The sequence below is a fragment of the Pristis pectinata genome, chromosome 10 (assembly GCF_009764475.1).
Source record: "Pristis pectinata isolate sPriPec2 chromosome 10, sPriPec2.1.pri, whole genome shotgun sequence".
NCBI lineage: Eukaryota > Metazoa > Chordata > Chondrichthyes > Rhinopristiformes > Pristidae > Pristis > Pristis pectinata.
Window position 1 is genome coordinate 61024173 of NC_067414.1, and position 19521 is coordinate 61043693.

A 19521-nucleotide genomic window follows, 5' to 3' on the forward strand; every position below is an offset into this window, starting at 1 on the left:
CATTGATTGTTTCTAAAGTATATTTTAGGAATATCGACAATAAGACACATTTTTCGTATTGTGTGTTTTTAATATATAGGTAGATAGTCAGAGATTGGAACTGTCAACTATGAGTTTCCAGACCAGGTATTTATTGGACTTAACTAAACATTTGGTTAGCACTGAATATGGAAGCAGAAGATACAATTGGGTCTCACATATTTCGGTAATTAACATGAAACAATCTTCTCTATCCAAACATTTCCAGGTGCACATTTGAAGCTGGAAAAGGTTTTCCATTTTTATAGCTATGGATTTATAGCAGTCAAAGAGCATATCCAGGTGACTAGTAATATTTAATAACTTTAATGTTAGAAATTACTGCAGTGCAAAGACACCAATAAATATCATCAGCACAATAATTTAATCGATATCTGAACTGGTTAACACAAAAATAATGTCTTTTTTTGTGCATCTTTACAATACAGTTTGTACTTATTTATTCAGGAATAAATTTAGCCAAACTTAACTAAAAATGTCCTGGTGAATATATCCAGCTATGGAGGCTTACAAAATGACAAGGGAATTGATAGATTATAGTACTTCTTTCACCACGATGGATTGTTTGTGTACTTCATTTTCAACATAATTGGTTGAAGGAGATATATTGTTGAAGCCTCCAACAGTTCACAATAGGACAAGCAGTCAGAGAAGATAATTAGTTTGTTTGGGTTGATCATTTCTGATATGTTCATAGTTAGATGGTTATCAATCATTTTAGATCTTATTCCTCAATGGGGACACTGATGATAGTGTTTGGTGGGGTACAATCTATACTCATCTATAGGTCCCATGTGGACTTTTAATGACAATGTATTGAACAGGACAGGAATACTGCTGAGATAATATTGGCTGAGAAAACTGGATAAAACAAAGACTGTTGGATCAGGCAATATTACAACTGTGGTAATTAAGTGCTCCAGAACTAGCTGCACCTCATGTTGCTCCAGTACAATTACAGTACTGGCTTCTCCTTGACAATGCGGAAAATTGCTCCAGCTTCCCTGGTCATAAGAATCAGGACAAATCTAATTCAGCTGATAGCTGTTCAGTCTACTCTCAATCATTGACAAAATGATGGGGGGTGTCATCAATGGTGCCATCAAGTGACATTTATTTCTCACTGATGCCCAGTTTGGATTTTGTCAGGACTACTTTGCTCTACACCTTTATACAATGTTGGTCCAAACATGAGGTGAGGTAAGAGTGACTGCTGTTGACATCAGTGCTGGATGTGACCTAGTGTGGCATCAAGGCACTCTGGTAAAACTGAAGTCAATGGGCATCAAAGAAAAAACACTCCAGTGATTAGAGTCATACCTCTCACAAAGGGAGGTCGTAGTGGTTGTTGTAGGTCAATCATTGAAGCCCTAGGAAATGACTGCATGAGTTCCTCAGGGTGATCAATGACCTTCCTTCCATGAATGAGGAAGCTCTTGCATATGATTGCACGGGGTTCAATTTCATTCCCAACTCAGGGTATGAAGCAGCCTATGCCTGCACACAGCAAGACTTGGACAACATTCAGGAGAAAGTAACATCTGCATCACATAAGTGCAAGCTAATAGCATTGAGGTGTCAGGAGGGGAGTCACTTGCCACAGGATACCCATCCTCTGACCTGCTCTTGTACAACAGAAGAAACTTTATCTACTTACCCTTGACATTCAAACGATAATATCATCACTAAAACCACTACCATCAATATTCTGGGGATCACCAGTGATTAGAAACTCATCTGGACCAGCCGCATAAATCCCGGCTACAAGAATGGGTCAGAGGCTAGATGTCCTATGGTAAGTCACTCTCTGACACCCATCATCTAATAGGCACAAGTCAGGAGTGTGATGGAGTACTCTCCACTTGCCTGGATGTGCGCACTGCCAAAAACACTCAAGAAGCTTACCAACATCCAGGATAGATCCCAAAAATGAAAAATTAAATTAATTATGAAATAAATCTCAATGCCTAGATCCTAAAAATCTAGATCCTAAAAATAGATTTTTCAAATCTATTCAAAATTATCCAACCATTTTTAGTTTGAAGAGGTCAGCAATAATTTTTCTATTTGACCATGCACACTGAAAACCTTTATTACAATTCAATTGCCTTCTTACTAATTTTTTTAAGAAGAAATCTTTCTTAATCCAAATAAAGTGCCAGGCAGAATAAATTTCTAGGATCTAAATTCCACATGGACCTCCTCATTACCTGGTATCCAATCAGTGGGCCATTCCCTCAAGTTAGCAGAAAGCATTGGATTGCCACACACCCATGGTATTGAGCCGTTCCAGGAGATTCCCTGTTCTGCAGCATTATTAGCTCTATAAATATTTCTTATTCTATACCCCATTGGATATGTCGGTAGGGTCCCAGATAACTGTATTTCTATTAACTAATATTATTCCAATGTGATGTATAAATTCACAAAGGATGGAGTTACTTTCATGGATGAAAATAAAAATTATACGCTAGAAATTTCTCTGATCAATGATGAGCTGGGTTTTTGAGGGGAACAATGAAAACCGTTTTACATGATTTAACTGATTTGAGTGGGTGTGCTGAAACATTCACTTTAACACCCGTGCAGTGAGGAATCACATGAAGTAATGTGGAGGAGTACTTACTAAGTGCAATGATGAAGCATTTAAACCACAAAAACAATCAATGGAGCTATGCCACAGCAACCTGAAGAAAACAGGCATCAGAGCAATGGAAGATCAGATCCTAGCCTTGCTTGAGAAATGAAGGAAGGCTGAGAGACACTTAATTGGATCCAATGTCTGCAACAACTCCCAGAAGTATATTTTGCCACAGGTCCAGAGCAAATCACTGCTGTCTAAAGCTGCTCAGGTCATAGTATGGCCTCCAAAGATATCAAGTTTGAAATCTGGGAGGGAAGGAGGGAAGGAGGGAAGGAGGGAAGGAGGGAAGGAGGGAAGGAGGGAAGGAGGGAAGGAGGGAAGGAGGGAAGGAGGGAAGGAGGGAAGGAGGGAAGGAGGGAAGGAGGGAAGGAGGGAAGGAGGGAAGGAGGGAAGGAGGGAAGGAGGGACTTACATTTATAGCTTTCATGACCCCAAGATATTTAAGAAAAGCACCTTATACCCAATGAACTACTTGTGAAGCCTTGCCACTGTAGTAACATTGAGAATATACCTAAACGATTCCATTATTTGCAACACCCAAGTCAGGAATATGATGGAATACCCTCCGTTTGCAGCATCAACAACTGTCATGAAGCTCAGCACCATTCAAAATGGCAGCCAGCTTGATTGGTGCCCTATCAACCACCCTAAACCTTCCCTCCACCACCTGTGATTAGTGGCTGCAGTGTGCACCATCTACAAAAGATGTTGCAGTTTCTCACCCAAGCTACTCTGGTAGCACCTCCCAAAGCTGTAACCTTTACCATCAAGGAGGACAAGTGAAACAGGTGCATGGAAACACCAGCATCTGCAGGTTTCCCTCACTATCCTGACTTGGAAATATATCATCACTGGATCTAAATCCAGGATCTCCCTACCCAAAAGCATTGTGTGGGGTTCTTTCATCAGAAGCACAGCAAGCTCTCACCAACAGCAATATGATAATAAACTATTTTAAGGATACTGATTGAGGGATGAATAATGGTCAGGGCACCAGGGATAACTCTCCTCTCCTTCAAAATCATCCCCTTTGACGTTTACATCTATGTTAAGTGGATAATATTTGCTTGGCAAACATTGCATTTAACAGTATAGCATTCTCTCAGTACTACAAGAGGTGATTTTATCTTTCAGTGGTCAAACTTAAACTCAGAACCAACTACCTCAGTAATGAGTGTTAACTGAGCAGCTGCTGACAAGCTACCATAAGCAGACACAAGCTTCCCTCTACAACTTTAATCTTTCTTCATGTAGCATGTTGACTACCAGTTATCTGCATTTAGCAAAGCCAGAATTTGACGATCAAGGAATAATAATATGAAGTGACATAGTAACATGAAATAGTAATAAGGAACAGTGCAAGTGTATGTCCTATTTTCAATTAATCAATTTTTTTTAAAAGGTAACTTGTAAGTATATCATTAATTACTATAAAGGAGCTTGGCATACAGAAAGTGCTTCTGCAATTTCCAGACCTTGAAGGTGTGGAGCTGTGTAAAATTTTTACCATTTGATGGACTATTTCCATGCTGTTCTGTTTGCAAACCAAAATATCTGATAATTGATGACAGCAAAACCAGATTGTTTGCCCTTAAAACATTCACTCAAATAGTGATAGTTATTTTTCTCCACTAGTTGGCAAGATATTAATAAATGAATACAAATATTTCCTTACAACAAAGATTCAATGGGCTGATTGGCCTCTTCTATGTTGGCTCAGAGCATTGCATCAATTCCATTCTTCCACTTATTTTCCTTGTAAACTATTCACTCATACACTAACCACCACCTCAGTTTTCCCACCAGCTACCTTCAGTGAAGATAATTTACAGAGCCCCAATTCACCATAAACCCACAGATCTTTGGAATGTGGGTGGAAACCTGAACATTGGGACAAACCTATGTGATGACAGGAAGAATGTGCAAACTCTACACAGATAACACTGGAGGTCAGGTGACAGGAGTTGTGAGACATCTACACTACTTCCAGCAAAACTTTGCTGCCTGAGAAGCACAAAAATAATTGAATGAGCGGTTAAGAAAATTAATTTGCACAGCAGCTTGCGAGTTTATTCAGAATCTAAGTATTCTTTCAAAATGCAAATTGGATAATTGCTTAAAAAATGATTTGTAAGGAGTAAGCAGATTAGTGGAATTAGATTCAGTAGTTGATGTAGAAAACACAATGGGTACAGACTTGCTGGGCCAAATTGCCCATTAACATTCTTTGATTCCATCCGTTACTGTCTGGATATTTCCCAGAGTACACAGTTAAATTAGACTGGACCGGAACCAACCAGATGTTATTGCAGAAGTAATGATGATCAACAATGCCACATTCTCAGGCTGGAACGAAAATGTATTCATATAAAACAGAGTGTTTGATGCCATATCCTACATCAGAAATATTCATGCTCTTCAACATCATTGGTTGATCACATATAGTTCTATAGTGCCAGCAAAATATACAACTAAAATTAATATTTTCATTAACACATACAGTATATATCTAAAATACCCTCACGTTTTCTTGGTGTTCTGATTTGGAATTTACCCGTCAATTTACCAAAAGTAATAAAATCATCCCCTCCAAATCTTCAGGATGACAAAGTTGAGGAAAGTATGGTGTAAAAGATAGAAAGGAATTGTTTGGATTGCCAAGTCACATTTATTACATGGATCATTGCTTGGACACCCTTGTATTACCTACTATGGCTTCAGCTATCCAGACTGCAACAGCTACTTTGGGAATTAAAATGAAATGTAATAACATGAAATTAATATTAATGAAATTTTATTCCATGAAATTAATAACATTTCATGGAATAAAATGTCCAATGTGCTCCATGTACTATATACAATGCTGCAATAAGACTGGTTTTGAGGTGAGTGCCATCAATAGAGAGCCTCACCCCCCCAGCCACTTCTCATTGAAATTATAAAAGCGAGGTGAATGATTTTCTGCCACAATTCAATGGACAGAAGAAAAAAAAGAACACCTTCAAGACTTTGATCATTTGTGTGCAGTTTGTGAAATCAGCTGTCTCGTCTCTTATCTTTTTGTACATGCTTAAATGAACTTCACCTATCCTGCTTAGCAATTCACTTCAATGGGATGGATCTCTTTTTAATTTCCAAAGAAGTGTTTTAATTATGGTTTTGTAAATCTGAATAAAATAATTGAAACACACATATACACACTTGCACACAATCTCTTGCACAAAAATCTTTTTTTCTCTCTAGAATCTATCAACTTGAAGTAAATACCTTTCAGAATGCGATCTGTAATCCATCAAAATTCTCTAATATTATAGTTGTGGATGATGCTTCCATAGTCATGCTGAACATTTCTCTGACTTTTTTTTTTAAAATGCATATATGTGTATTGTCATGCTGGGTACAATATCACTTTAATTATGTTTTTCTTTAAACCTGTTGGTAAACAGCTGAGAAAGTTTTCCACTTGAAATTGTTCTCTCCAGGATACCATGTTCATCACATTTCCTGAAACACAACTATCTTCACACTGTGGCATAATCATGTTTATCTGATTTGCATTACAAGCAGAATCTTAGACACATAAAACCCAAATGATAACATATTTTACCCGACATTGAAGATGGAGGTAAACAATGAAAAATAATTTTGGTAAAGGTCAAAGTCATTATCATGAATATACTTACTAATGCTCCCAGTGCAACTCTGTATGACAAAGGTAAAGGATTTTGTCTTCAATTCAGATTTATACCAGATTTTATTACATTACAAATAGGATAATAATCAAATTCAACACTGAAGAATACTCTGGTTAATTCTATTGGTGGAGTGAGCCAGTTTCATGTGACAGACACACATCAGAAGACCCAATTCACTCAGTTAAAGTATATCCTTTGTGATTTGTTCAAAACTATGTCAGATTGGCATCTTGTGAATCACCATTGGCCTTAAACTAAACTGGACCAGCCAAGAGCAGGTATATCCCTTAAATGAATAAAATATTTCTTCTAGATTTTAAAAGTGAAATTATTTAAAAGGCACACAGTCCAAGTGACTTCCCCAAACCTATTTTTCAGCTTGCCCTTTGAATCTTCAAAGAAAAGCACTGGAGCTTGTTGATTTCACTAACTGGTGAGTAAACAAAAAGGTGACAGCCAATTTTTATAGCATGAAATTGCAAACTATGTATTATTTTCTTTTAATACAGCTTATGCATACCTTTTGTAAAACAATGGTGTTCATGCTAAAATTTGCTTAAATTATCTTTAGGTCAATTATATCAAGGTTAAAGCTGGAAGAGCCATCTAGATTTCTTCCTTTCTCTAAGAGAGAAAAGTGTCTTAAAAACATGCAATAAAACAAAGTGTTCATTATTTATGACAATAGTAGCAGATATGACAATAGCAATAGAAAATACCAGCAATATGTAGTGTGCTAAATAGCAAAAACAAAAGTATATATTGCAAATGAAGTTATCATATGCACATAACATATACGTTCATTGGTATAAACAGTGCTATCTTATGTGAATTGGATGTATGCTTCACATCCTTCATTCTTTGTGTTTTATCAGATTGTATAGTATGTTTTAAAGGTTGCAAGCTCATTTTGCATAAAGTCTGATGAAGTGAAATCTTCACATATTGATGTTTTTAAGTCATTTCCTTGAAAATCTTCTGTTTAGTTTTCAATCTGACTAAAGCCTGGGGGTTGGTGGTGGTGGTGGTGGTGGGGGTGGTGGCAAAAAAAATTCAGATTTCAACTTGCTTACTCAGAATCTGACCTGCTTGGATGAATGGAATTCAACAATACATGCACAAGTGTACCTATAACAATGAACTAAGAATAAAAAGTAATTTCATAGGTATTTCAACTATATTGAGTATTTTTGATGGGAAATATTTAGGGGTAATAATGATGATAAGGCTATGGTAAAACTAACACACTTGCATTGATCTAAAATTCTTTCAGATCATCTTCAACTCGACCAAAGCAACACAACCTAAGGAGACGCAAGAGATTGCAGATGCTGGAATCTGGAGCAACACACAAAACACTGGAGGAACTCAGTGGGTCAGGCAGCATCTATGGAAGGAAATGAACAGTCGACGTTTTGGGTCAAGACCGTTCATCCAGTCCAAACCTCGACTTTCCATTTTCCTCCTTAGATGCGGTCAAACATAACCTAAGGATCTCTCTTCTATGTGATTGCTGAGTATGCTAAAACCAAGTAGTGTGAGCCATGCTACAAGTGTTTGATACTGACTGGGCTTCGCAATGCACTAAATACAAGACCATCTTGATCAGAATTTTTTAAAAGAAGGCACAGGTGATTAGGTGGATCCCAGGGACATTCTCTAAACAGGGTTGAATCATTTAGATATCAGCTTGGTAGTCATTTAGATATCAGCAAAGCAGAAGATTTTAAATGAGAACAGAAAATGCTGGAAATCTTCAGCAGGTCAGGTAGTGTCTGTGGAAAGAGAAATAGAGTTACCTTTTCAGATCATAGCCACTTCATCAGAACTTGGAAAGAGAGAAAACAAGTGCAGAGAGGGTGGGGTGGAGAGGATGGATACGACAAATGGAATAGGATGTGACCAGGATAGTCAAGATGTTTCGATGATAATGGTGCTGTGTGGTTAATCAATTAAGGCAGATGGAAGGACAGAAGACAGGCAAAGGGATATATTAAAGCTCTGAAATTCAGGTCAGAGCTGTTGCTGAGACCTGAAACCAAAAGAAGAATGCTGGAAATGCCCAGCACACCAGAAGTGTCTGTGGAGAGAGAAAAATTGAGTTAAAGTTACAGATGGATAACCTTCCTGCAGAACTGGCCAGTTCTGGTGCAAAGAGAAAAAGCCAGTTAACAAAAGTTGTTGAGTCTTGAAGGCTGCAACATGCCCATTTGTTCCTCAAGCTTACACTGGGGCTCCTTGAAACAGTGAAGGGGTGGGGGGGGCACAGATGGATATGTTAGAGTAGGAGTCAGGGTGGAGAATTTGAAGTAAAATGGAATTGGAAGTTGCAAGCCACCCCTCAGACTGAATGGAGATTGATGTTGATTTTCAGTTACAGAAGAATTTAAGTTTGATTCCCAAACTTTAGTGCAGTACTGAAGGGGTGCAACATTGTACAAAGTACCACATTTCTACAATGACAGCAGCAACGTACATTTATGTCACATTTCTAATTCTGTAAGCTGTACCAAGGTGATTCATAGCAGAATGTGCAAAAAGATTTGATACCACATAAAGGGCAGATTATCACAAATTTGATCAAGGGATAGTTTTAAATAGTGTCTCAGCAGTGGAAAGAGAGCTGGAGAGGTAGAGTAATTAGGGAAGGGAGTTCCAGAATTTAGGACTTTACCAGACAATGGTGCAGTTGCAAGTGAGGAAGAGATTAAAGCTATGAATAATCAAGAGGATAGAACTGAAGGGTTCTGGATATCTTGGATAGTAAAAGGAATGGAGGAGATTACATAGGCAGAGAGAGCCAAGTTTATGGAAGGATTTGAAACAAGAGTGAGATTTTGAAATTGAAACATTGCTTAATTAACATCGAATGTACGTCAGCAAGCATAGAATGATGAACGAATGGCATGGCACAAGGTAAGGTATATGCATGGGAATTTAGATATACCTTGGTTCATAGTGGGAATAAAGGAAGCCATCCAAGTATTTTTAGAATACATGGTCTGAAGTTGGCTGGAGTTAGATGGCAATAAGATTTAGAAAATGGCAAGCTTAATGATGGTGTGGATGAGAGGTTTAATGAGAGCTCACATTCAGGTCAAGTGTGCTCCCTCCACCAAATCCCCTGCTGTAAGTGACTGAGAGGGAATTTATGTGCTTAATTGATTTATGGATGTTCTTTCATCTATTTTTGGGAGGAGGAGAGAGCTAATTATCCTGTTTTTACTGGGAAAAGTTGGTGTAATTTGTTTCCTCTGCTCTTTAAATAGATTGTTTACCAAGTAAATTGACTATGTTTGTTGTACTGTTTGCCGTCAGTCATGTGTGTAGCCCCACCTCCAATGCACGGTCTAATAGAATGTTGGTAAAAAGACATCTGCAGAAGATTGCAGGTGTTCTTCTCATATGATATTTACCCATCAACCAGCAGCACTAAATGAGGTTGTTGTTCATCTCAGTCATGTTGTGGGGCAGACTTTTGTGCATTGGCATATTTGGTTCTACTTAAACCTTAATCACTGGCTTTGAATCTCCTTGGGCCCAGAGGTGTTTTCATAACTGCAATTTCACCTTTATAATATGAGTGAAGAGTAGCAAGTTGGATCACCATTTAAATTAACTGCTCAACTAATTGAACTCCAGACATCAAACTCGGGTCTCTCGAACAACTATCGATCTCAGACCAGGAGGAATGTAGTATAATTTAAGCATCAAAAGTTAGATCAAAGCATCATTTTGCTTACCCTCCAGTCTTCACTGAAGTGAAACCAACTCTACTTAATGACATATATTTTGATCAAATTGATAAAGTTAAACTGGGTTCCCTCAGAAAATTATACATTTAAAAAAATATTCAGCCGTAACCCAAGAATAGATGTAGGGATTATTTAATAACATTTGGATGGTGTTTCTCCCCGTTTCTTGCGTCCGCGATCAACTGAATAAGGAATTGAGTTGAAACGTTAACTCTCTTCTCTCGTTAGATGCGGCCTGACCCACTGGTTGTTTGCAGTATTTTCACTTTTTAATTAGAGGAGAAAAGGAAAATGCGGAAATTCTACGGCTTCATAAAACCGCATGGGTTAAAAATTGTGACTGGCCACATTAGTGAACCAATGCTTAAGATTCCGCTATATGTTCTCCGTCCGCTATTTCAATGGCAATATTAAACCGTTCAGTTAAGTGAAAAGCTTCATTAAATTAGCAGACTGAAGAATGTTATCCCAAGCACCAAGACTCGACTCAGCAATATCGCCAGTAACAATTTCACAGACTTACAAACAGAGCAGTTTTATGACTGCACCCGGAAGATTTAAAAACAATTGACAGAAACATATTGAATTGAACATTTTCCCTAAACCCATGCTCACGTTGTTCAGTTCGCATTTGCCAAAATCAACGGAAAGCACGGAGGTAAGTGCCAGGGCATCAGGTGCTTCACCATCACCTCGACGACAACCCCTAGCTCTAACACCTCTGCTCACCAGCCCCGCCGGCAACCACAATGGCTGTGGAAGCAAATGGTGTCTTTTTCTTGGGATTTTTCTGAAATATGGATCAGCTACTGCCGTGCCCAATATCAAAACAGACACAACTTGCATTTATGTGGCATTGTTGCATAGATGTTTATGCTAAATATATAAATAATTACTGCAGTACTTTTTAAACAGAAGTAATTAAAAGGATGCGATTCCACAATATTCCAGAGTTAGCATACCCAGGATGACAGATGGATTATCAAAATTATTTAGGATTAGCATAACTAGTTAATTCAGACCCATTTCCAGTTCACAAACGCAGCGCCACCTCTCCAGGCAACACAACTTTCTTTGGTGCCAACATTGAATGGATTTTGCCCGGGTCACAGCACATCATAATAAAACAGTCAGCTCACTCTGCCTGGCCGACACCTGGATATACCTTGGTGTGTCCACCTCCAATAATCTGGCATCGCATTGAAATCACACCACTGCATCCAGATGCGGCGCGTTACTCAGTAAATGAACAATTTACCTCGAAAGGCCACTTTTGCGATACGGTCGCCTTTCCCCCGGAGGTCGGTGACGGTTTTCAGGTGCACAATGAGAGCCATGCTGACTCCGGAGTAGTCCGGTCAGTGCTGCTCCCGGAGCAGGTGCCGTTGCACTCTGACTCGCTTGCCCCGGTCAGTTACAACACAGTGCTTGAGCAGTCAGAGGGAGAACCAGCTCCCAATGTCTCCTCCCCTATGTACAACTCACTACAGATCGGCCACTGCGTCGTTCGGAATCCCTAAATAATTCAGAAGCTTCATTAACAGAGCGGATATCGCTGACATTTTTATTAAAGCTGCTCCAAAATCGTATTTACAACCATTCAACAGACGTCAGTTAAATCAATCCAGCTGTTGGGGGCGTTAACGTGCAGTGTGGAACTGCTGCGAATACATCTCCAATGTCCACACATACATGGTGAAAGGAGTTCCTGATGCATTGGGGGTTATTATGGCACAGCATGAATTCTATTTTGGGCTTCTTCCTATCCCAGCAGGGAAAAATATAATGGGAAATAAAGAAACGGCTGAGGCACTGGACAAATATTTTGCTTCCGTCTTCACTGTGGGAGAACAATAAATATTCGAGGGTTAGAGGATATCAGAAGGTGGAGTGGCAAAAAGGAACATAAAGTAGGTGATTACACTGAAGCAGAAGTATGAAGAAATTGAGGGGACAAAGAACAGATCCCCAGGCCAGATATATAGAACCCACCGGGAAAGAAATAGGGCTCGAGAACCAGTCAGCCTGACAGCAGTCGTTGGCAAAAGGTTAGAATCCATCCTTAAGGATGTGGTAACTACGCACATAGAAAAAAAAAGGATAAAATGAGGCAGTGTTAACATTGTTTCATGAAAATGGAAATCATGTTTTGATAATCTATTAAGGATGCAATCAGCAAATTGGATAACTGGGAGTTAGTTTGCACGAATTTTCAAAAAGCCTTTAAAAAGGTATTTTATACAGGTGACTAAAGAACTCATCAGGTTAGGGGTAACATTAGTATAGATAGTGATTGGGTGACGTTTGGCAAAGAATAGATAAAAAGTGAAATTGTGTAAATTCGCTATCTGATGGTGAGCTCACCAGGTGCTGATTGCTTTAACACACCAGGGCCTGCACACCCTTTAACATACCAGGGCCCCAGGGCCTGCACACCCTTTAAGCACACCAGGTCCCCGGTGCCCACATGCCCTTCAGGCACACTGGGCCCCATTTCCCACTTAAGCTCACATGGTTCTGTTTCTCAGACTCCCTTGAAACTCACTTGATTTGCTGAAAACGTTATGATAGCACTGTGTGATATAAAAAGAAACAGGAGTATTAAATGGAATAACATCCAATAGTCCAGAAAATCTGCTAGTCTGGCACAAGAGTCCCAGGCGAGCTGGATTAACAGAGTTTTATTGTAAATATCTTTTTCAGGTTGGCAGATGGTTATTAGAAGGATCTGTCCTGTACACTCAACTACTTACCATGTATTTTAATGACACGGATGAAAAAAATCCATATTTACAGACGATACAAAGCTGGTGGGCATGTGGATCGAGAGGTCCACACAAGTAACCAATGGGGCAAAATGGTCGCAGATGTCTAATGTGGGACAATGTCAGGAAATGTTCTTTGGCAGAAAGCACAGGAAGCAGAAAATATCTTAATATGTGAGAAATCAATAAATGTTGGTATACAAGCATCTGAGTTCACTGGTTTATGAGATTCAGAAAGTAAACAGGCAGATACAGTGAGCAATTAGCATATCAAATGTTACATTAGTCTTGATGGTGAAGCATTAGAGTACAAAAGTAAGGAAGTATTGCAGAGGTTGTAGAGCAGTTTGGCAAGATCTAATTTGGAATACTCTGTGTGGCTTTGACCACTGTTCCAAAAGATAGATATGCTTGCCTGGGAGTTAGTGCAGTGTAAATTCACTAGGTAGGTTATTGGAATAAAGGGGTAGAAACATAAAAAATCTACGGCACAATTCAGGCCCCTTGGCCCATAAAGCTGTGCTGAACATGTCCCTACTTTAGAAATTACTAGGCTTACCCATAGCCCTCTATTTTTCTCAGCTCCATATACCTATCCAACAGTCTCTTAAAAGACCCTATCGTATCCGCCTCCACCACCGTTGCCAGCAGCCTATTCCACGCACTCACGACTTTGAGTTTAAAAAAAACTTACCCCTGACATCTCCTCCATACCTACTCCACAGCACCTTAAATCTATGTTCTCTTGTGGCAATGATTTCAGTCCTGGGAAAAAGCCTCTGACTATCCACACGATTAATGCCTCTCATCATCTTATACACCTCTATCAGGTCCCCGCTCATCCTCTGTCGCTCCAAGGGGAAAAGGCAGAGTTCCCTCAACCTGTTTTCATAAGGCATGCTCCCCAATCCTGGCAGCATCCTTGTAAATCTCCTCTGCACCCTCTCTATGGTGCACTCCTTCCTGTAGTGAGGCGACCAGTACTCCAAGTGGGGTCTGACCAGGGTCCTATATAGGTGCGACATTACCTCTCAGCTCCTAAATTCAGTTCCACGATTGATGAAGGACAATACACCATATGCCTTCTTAACCACAGAGTCAACCTGTGCAGCTGCTTTGAGGGTCCTGTGGACTCGGACCCCAAGATCCCTCTGATCCTGCACACTGCCAAGAGTCCTACCATTAATACTATACTCTGCCATCATATTTGACCAACCAAAGTGAACCACTTCACACTTATCTGGGTTGAACTCCATCTGCCACTTCTCAGCCCAGTTTTGCATCTTATCTATGTCCCGCTGTAGCCTCTGACAGCCCTCCACACTATCCACAACACTTCCAAACTTTGTGTCATCTGCAAACTTACTAACCCATCCCTTCACTTCCTTATCCAGGTTGTTTATTAAAATCACAAAGATTAAGGGTCCCAGAACAGATCCCTGAGGTACACCACTGGTCACTGACCTCCATGCAGAATATGACCCATCAACAACCACTCTTCGCCTTCTGTGGGCCAGCCAGGTCTGGATCCATAAAGCAATGTCCCCTTGGATTCCATGCCTCCTTACTTTCTCAATAAGCCTTGCATGGGGTACCTTATCAAATGCCTTGCTGAAATCCATATACACTACATCTAACTGCTCTTCCTTCAATGTGTTTAGTCACATCCTCAAAAAATTCAATCAGCCTTGTAAGGCAGGACCTGCCCTTAACAAAGCCAATGCTGACTATTCCTAATCATATTATACCTCTCCAAATGTTCATAAATCCTGCCTCTCAAGATCTTCTCTATCAACTTACCAACCACTGAAGTAAGACTCACCGGTCTATAATTTCCTGGGCTATCTCTACTCTCTTTCTTGAATAAGGGAACAACATTCACAACTCTCCAATCCTCCGGAACCTCCCCCGTCTCCAATTGATGATGCAAAGATCATCATCAGAGGCTCCACAATCTCCTTCCTCGCCTCCCACAGTAGCCTAGGGTACATCTCATCCGGCCCTGGCAACTTATCCAACTTGATGCTTTCCAAAAGTTCCAGCGCCTCTTCTTTCTTGATATCTACAATGCTCAAGCTTTTCAGCCTGCTGCAAGTCCTCACTACAATCACCAAGATCTTTTTCTGTAGTGAATAGTGATGTAAAGTATTCATTAAGTACATCTGCTATTTCTTCTGGATCCATACACACTTTCCCACTGTTGCACTTGATAGGTCCTATTCTTTTGCATCTTATCCTCTTGCTCTTCGCATACTTGTAGAATGCCTTGGGGTTTTCCTTAATCCTGCCCACCAAGGCCTTCTCATGTCCCCTTCTGGCTCTCCTAATTTCCTTCTTAAGCTCCTTCCTGTTAGCCTTATACTCTTCCAGATCTCTAACATTACCTAGCTCTCTGCACCTTTTCTTTGCCTTTTGACTAGATTTATTACTGCCTTTGTACACCACAGTTCCTATATCCTATCGTCACTTCCCTGTCTCATTGGAACATGCCTATGCAGAACTCCACACAAATATCCCGAATATTTGCCACATTTCTTCCATACTTTTCCCTGAGAACATCTGTTCCCAATTTAAGCTTCCAATTTCCTGCCTGAGAGCCTCATAATTCCCTTTACTCCAACTGAACACCTTTCTAGTCTGTCTGTTCCTATCTCTCTCCAATGCTATCATAAAGGAGATAGAATTAAGATCACTATCTCCAAAATGCTCTCCCACTGAGAGATCTGACACCTGACCAGGTTCATTTCCTAATTCCAAATCAAGCACAGCCTCTCCTCTTGTAGGCCTATCTATGTATTGTGTCAAGAATCCTTCCTGAACACACTTAACAAACTCCACCCCATCTAAACCCCTCACTCTATGGAGATGCCAACCGATATTTGGGAAATTAAAATCTCCCATCACAACAACTCTGTTATTATCACACCTTTCTAGGATCTGTTTTCCCTATCTGCTCCTCGATATCCCTGTTACTATTGGGCGGCCTATAAAAAACACCCAGTAAAGTTATTGACCCCTTCCTGTTCCTAACCTCCACCCACAGAAACTCCGTAGACAATCCCTCCATGACGTCCACCTTTTTTGCAGCAGTGACACTATCTCTGATCAACAGTGCCACTTCCCCACCTCTTTTGCCTCCCTCTGTCCTTTCTGAAACATCTAAAGCCCGGCACTTGAAGTAATCATTCCTGTCCCTGAGCCATCCAAGTCTCTGTAATGGCCACCACATCGTAGCTCCAAGTATTTATCCAAGCTCTAAGCTCATCCGCCTTGTTCACGATACTCCTTTGTGATTGAAGAAAATTGATCTATTGTAGTATGAAAGGCCAGGGGTCAGATGATAGCATTGCCCATCAGGTTGGAAGCTACACCACTGTCAATCAAGGGTCCGGCTCCACCCCACCCATTAAAGAGCACACCTGAGGATTGGTTCATAACCCACCTTTGTTCTTGACACTGAATCATTGGCTTGTTTCACCTGAGCAGGCTCCACCCTGCTACAGCCCTATAAAAGGTGGTACACGTGGGCTGTCTTCCTCTTTTCTGATTGCTGCTGGGGTTGAGACCACAGGTGAGAGGGTGCACTTCCACAGGGGTCTAGGAGCATCCTGAGTAGATTCCCAGTAGCGTAGAGCCATTGTCTGCCCCCATTCAGGGGGTCCAGACAACGTATTTGTTCGTTCCCTGATCATTTGTACTAGTTCGTTGTGTGTGTGTGTGTGTGTGTGTGTGTGTGTGTGTGTGTGTGTGTGAGAGCGTGCGCACTTCACCCGTTGCGACTCCCCCCACGTTTTGCGATCACCCTAGTGCGAGTGTGCATTTGTTCCTTCACATCCTGTTCCCGCATCAATCTTTGTGAATAAAATCCTCCTTTTAAAGTACAAAGACTGTGTGTCCAGATACCTTTATCTTTAAGATACCAAAAGAACCTTTCTCATAACATCTATATACACTGGAGTTTAGAAAAATGAAAGGTACTATGATTGGGACATCATGAGGAATTGATAGGATAGAGGGCATCTAAAACTAGGAGCATAAATGACTGACCCTTATCCTGAGACTTCAGGGCCATAGTGTAAATTCTTTTACTTTCAAGAATGTCCGATTCCTTATATTTTTCTTTCTCAGTATCAATGTCTGTTTTATTCCCCTCTTGACAGACTCAGAGTATTTATTTCAAATTATTTGCATCTGCTGCTCTTCTGCCACCACACTCACATTTTTGTTTTGACCTCAATACAGACCAAATCTTTTCTTTGGTTTCCTCTTTACCTTTAAGCATTTAGAAAACAGACTTTCTTGGCCCTACCTGCTCATATTTTTTCCGTGCAACCTCTTTGCCTTCAATATTTCCTTTTTTAAAATTTCAACTCTTCATCATCTTGTAGACTTCCCACAATGTTCAGTATTTGTCAAAATCTTCCTTTTGTTTTTGCCTTTTTCTCTCTAGCTTTGAGTATTTCCCCTTTCAATGGGGAAAATTTTGATCTGAATCCTCAGTATCTTTTTCTTGCCTGCTTCTGATGTTAATTTACATCCATGTTGCTTCCAGTCAGCTATTGCAAAACTATGTCTTGGCCCAGTAAAAGTGACCTTTCTGCAGTTTAAAACTTTCATTCCGAGGTTAATTTTGAACTTTTCCATAATCAGGCTAAATCTACTTGAGTTTTGAATGCTGCCTATGAGTTCTCCCATTACCACCCTTTCAACTTGCCCTGCTTCATCCCCTGAAGGTCCAATACCACCCATTCTTTTCTAGGACTTGCTATTTTAGGATTTTAAAAGTTTGTACTTTCTCCAGCTGTTACTCTATCTCTAAGTGTAGTTGGATTGCTTTACTATTACTACCTTGCTATTTGCATACATTTTGGACATTTGTATACGTAGTGGTTCTTCCAGCTCCATTGTCTTCAGTACATTCCCAGCAATGTTATTGTCCCTTTTTAAAAATTTTTCATTTCAACTCATATGACTTTCTCTTGTATTCTCTGATGTTCAATGCTGAATAAATTAAAATAATTTAATATAGTTGTTATTTGCATTATTATAGCAGTAGATTGCTGGAAATTCCCTGTTTACTTTAGTCTAGTCATAATTGGGAGTTTAAATTGGCACATCCTACCACTCATTTTTGCCTTCATTAAACTGGAGGAGAAGAGCGAGTTGCAGAGTCTCAAAGTTCAGCTGATGAAATGAAGATTTCACCCCATTGGTAGTAATTTTATTCTGTGCCTCACAAAGATAATAATTGGAAGCCTGTGATTTACTGAGGAACAATATAAGTGTTGGCCTACATGGCCACCATTGAGGCTCAGAACATTTTAAGTTTTTACAGGCCTGTCTCATCCCAGGTATCAATGTGGGATTAGTGCTAGAACAGCCAAGAGGCAGTGATGACGAGCATCCAGTAGGTGGCAGATGCCACTGGTATTTTACAAAATAGTTGGCTTCCACAAAGTGGTAGGGATAAGTGATGGCATGCATGTGGCTTTGAATGTCATATGTGAGAGATCTCACCCTTACACAACAAGGAAGGGGTCATACTTCTTTAACATTAGATAATGTGAAATGCCTGTTTGCAAAACCTACATATTCATGCAGTGCACACAGGATCAGTGCATGGTACTGGGCTCACTGTTTCCCTACAGAATTGTCACTTCCACTCATCACTCTTTACAAGTTGCTCCTCTCTGAATTTTCCAGTTCAATTGTCTTCCTCCCCACCCCCCTGTATGAACAGAAAGCCAGATCAGAATATGTGCATTTCTGGGAGGAGGCTGGAAATGGCAGCAACCCTCTGTCACAGTTAGAAAAGTAGAGATGACTTGACTGAAACTTAAAAACCCCAGGAGTCATGACAGGGTTGATGTGTAGAGGACATTACCTGTGGAGAAGTCTAGAACCAGGGGTCACTCTTTTACAAACAAGAGGATATCCATTTCGTGAGGTGAACATGTTTCTCTCAGAAGACTTGAGATTTTGGAACTCCTTCAAAGGGCCAGGGTTTGAATATTTTTAAGGCAGAAGTAGGTAGCTACTTAATAAGCAGGAGTGAAAGGTTACTGGAGGTAGGTGGGAATGTGGAATTGAAGTTGCTTTCAAATCAGCCAATGATTGCAATCTCAGCTCTACATTCCACCTTATTGAATGGTGGAACAGACTAGAGGGGCTGAGTGGCCTTATGCTCATACTGTTCTGTACTGTATAATTGTCAAAAGGTAGATGTTTGCTGGTCATTGGACTCACCCTACCCATCTCAATCACTGTCACAGCCACAACAATGCATTCCCCCAACAGCTACTCAGGAGAGTCAACGCTAAGATTTAGGAATTCCCCCAGGCTTTGTGTGCATGTCAATTTGCACACTTTTAAGTTAAAAAAACAGAATACTTTGCACTGCTCTAATTTTTTTTTGAGGTTTATATTGTTTTAAATCAACTTTAACTCAATCAGGGCAGTTTTTTTTTTAACTTGCACTGCATGTTTATCAGATTGAGATCACCCATTGCAGCCGGGCATCAAATCCATCCCACGTTAGCCAGATCACATCCCCCCAACTTTTTCACCACAGCCACACTCTGCAGGTAAGTAGGGGTTTTGATCTTGGGTCCAAGTTCATAGCT

General features: G+C 40.2%; 1 protein-coding gene across 3 annotated transcripts in view; it reads right to left on the bottom strand.

The window, feature by feature from the left end:
* otofa (otoferlin a) overlaps positions 1-11470 on the bottom strand; it is a 283609-nt gene extending 272139 nt beyond the window's left edge. For all 3 annotated transcript variants that reach the window (XM_052024320.1, XM_052024318.1, XM_052024321.1), the window contains exon 1: positions 11392-11470. In XM_052024320.1, coding sequence (XP_051880280.1) covers positions 11392-11470 — 79 coding nt within the window. The remainder of the gene's footprint in view (positions 1-11391) is intronic.
* Between the last annotated feature and the right edge of the window lie 8051 nt (positions 11471-19521).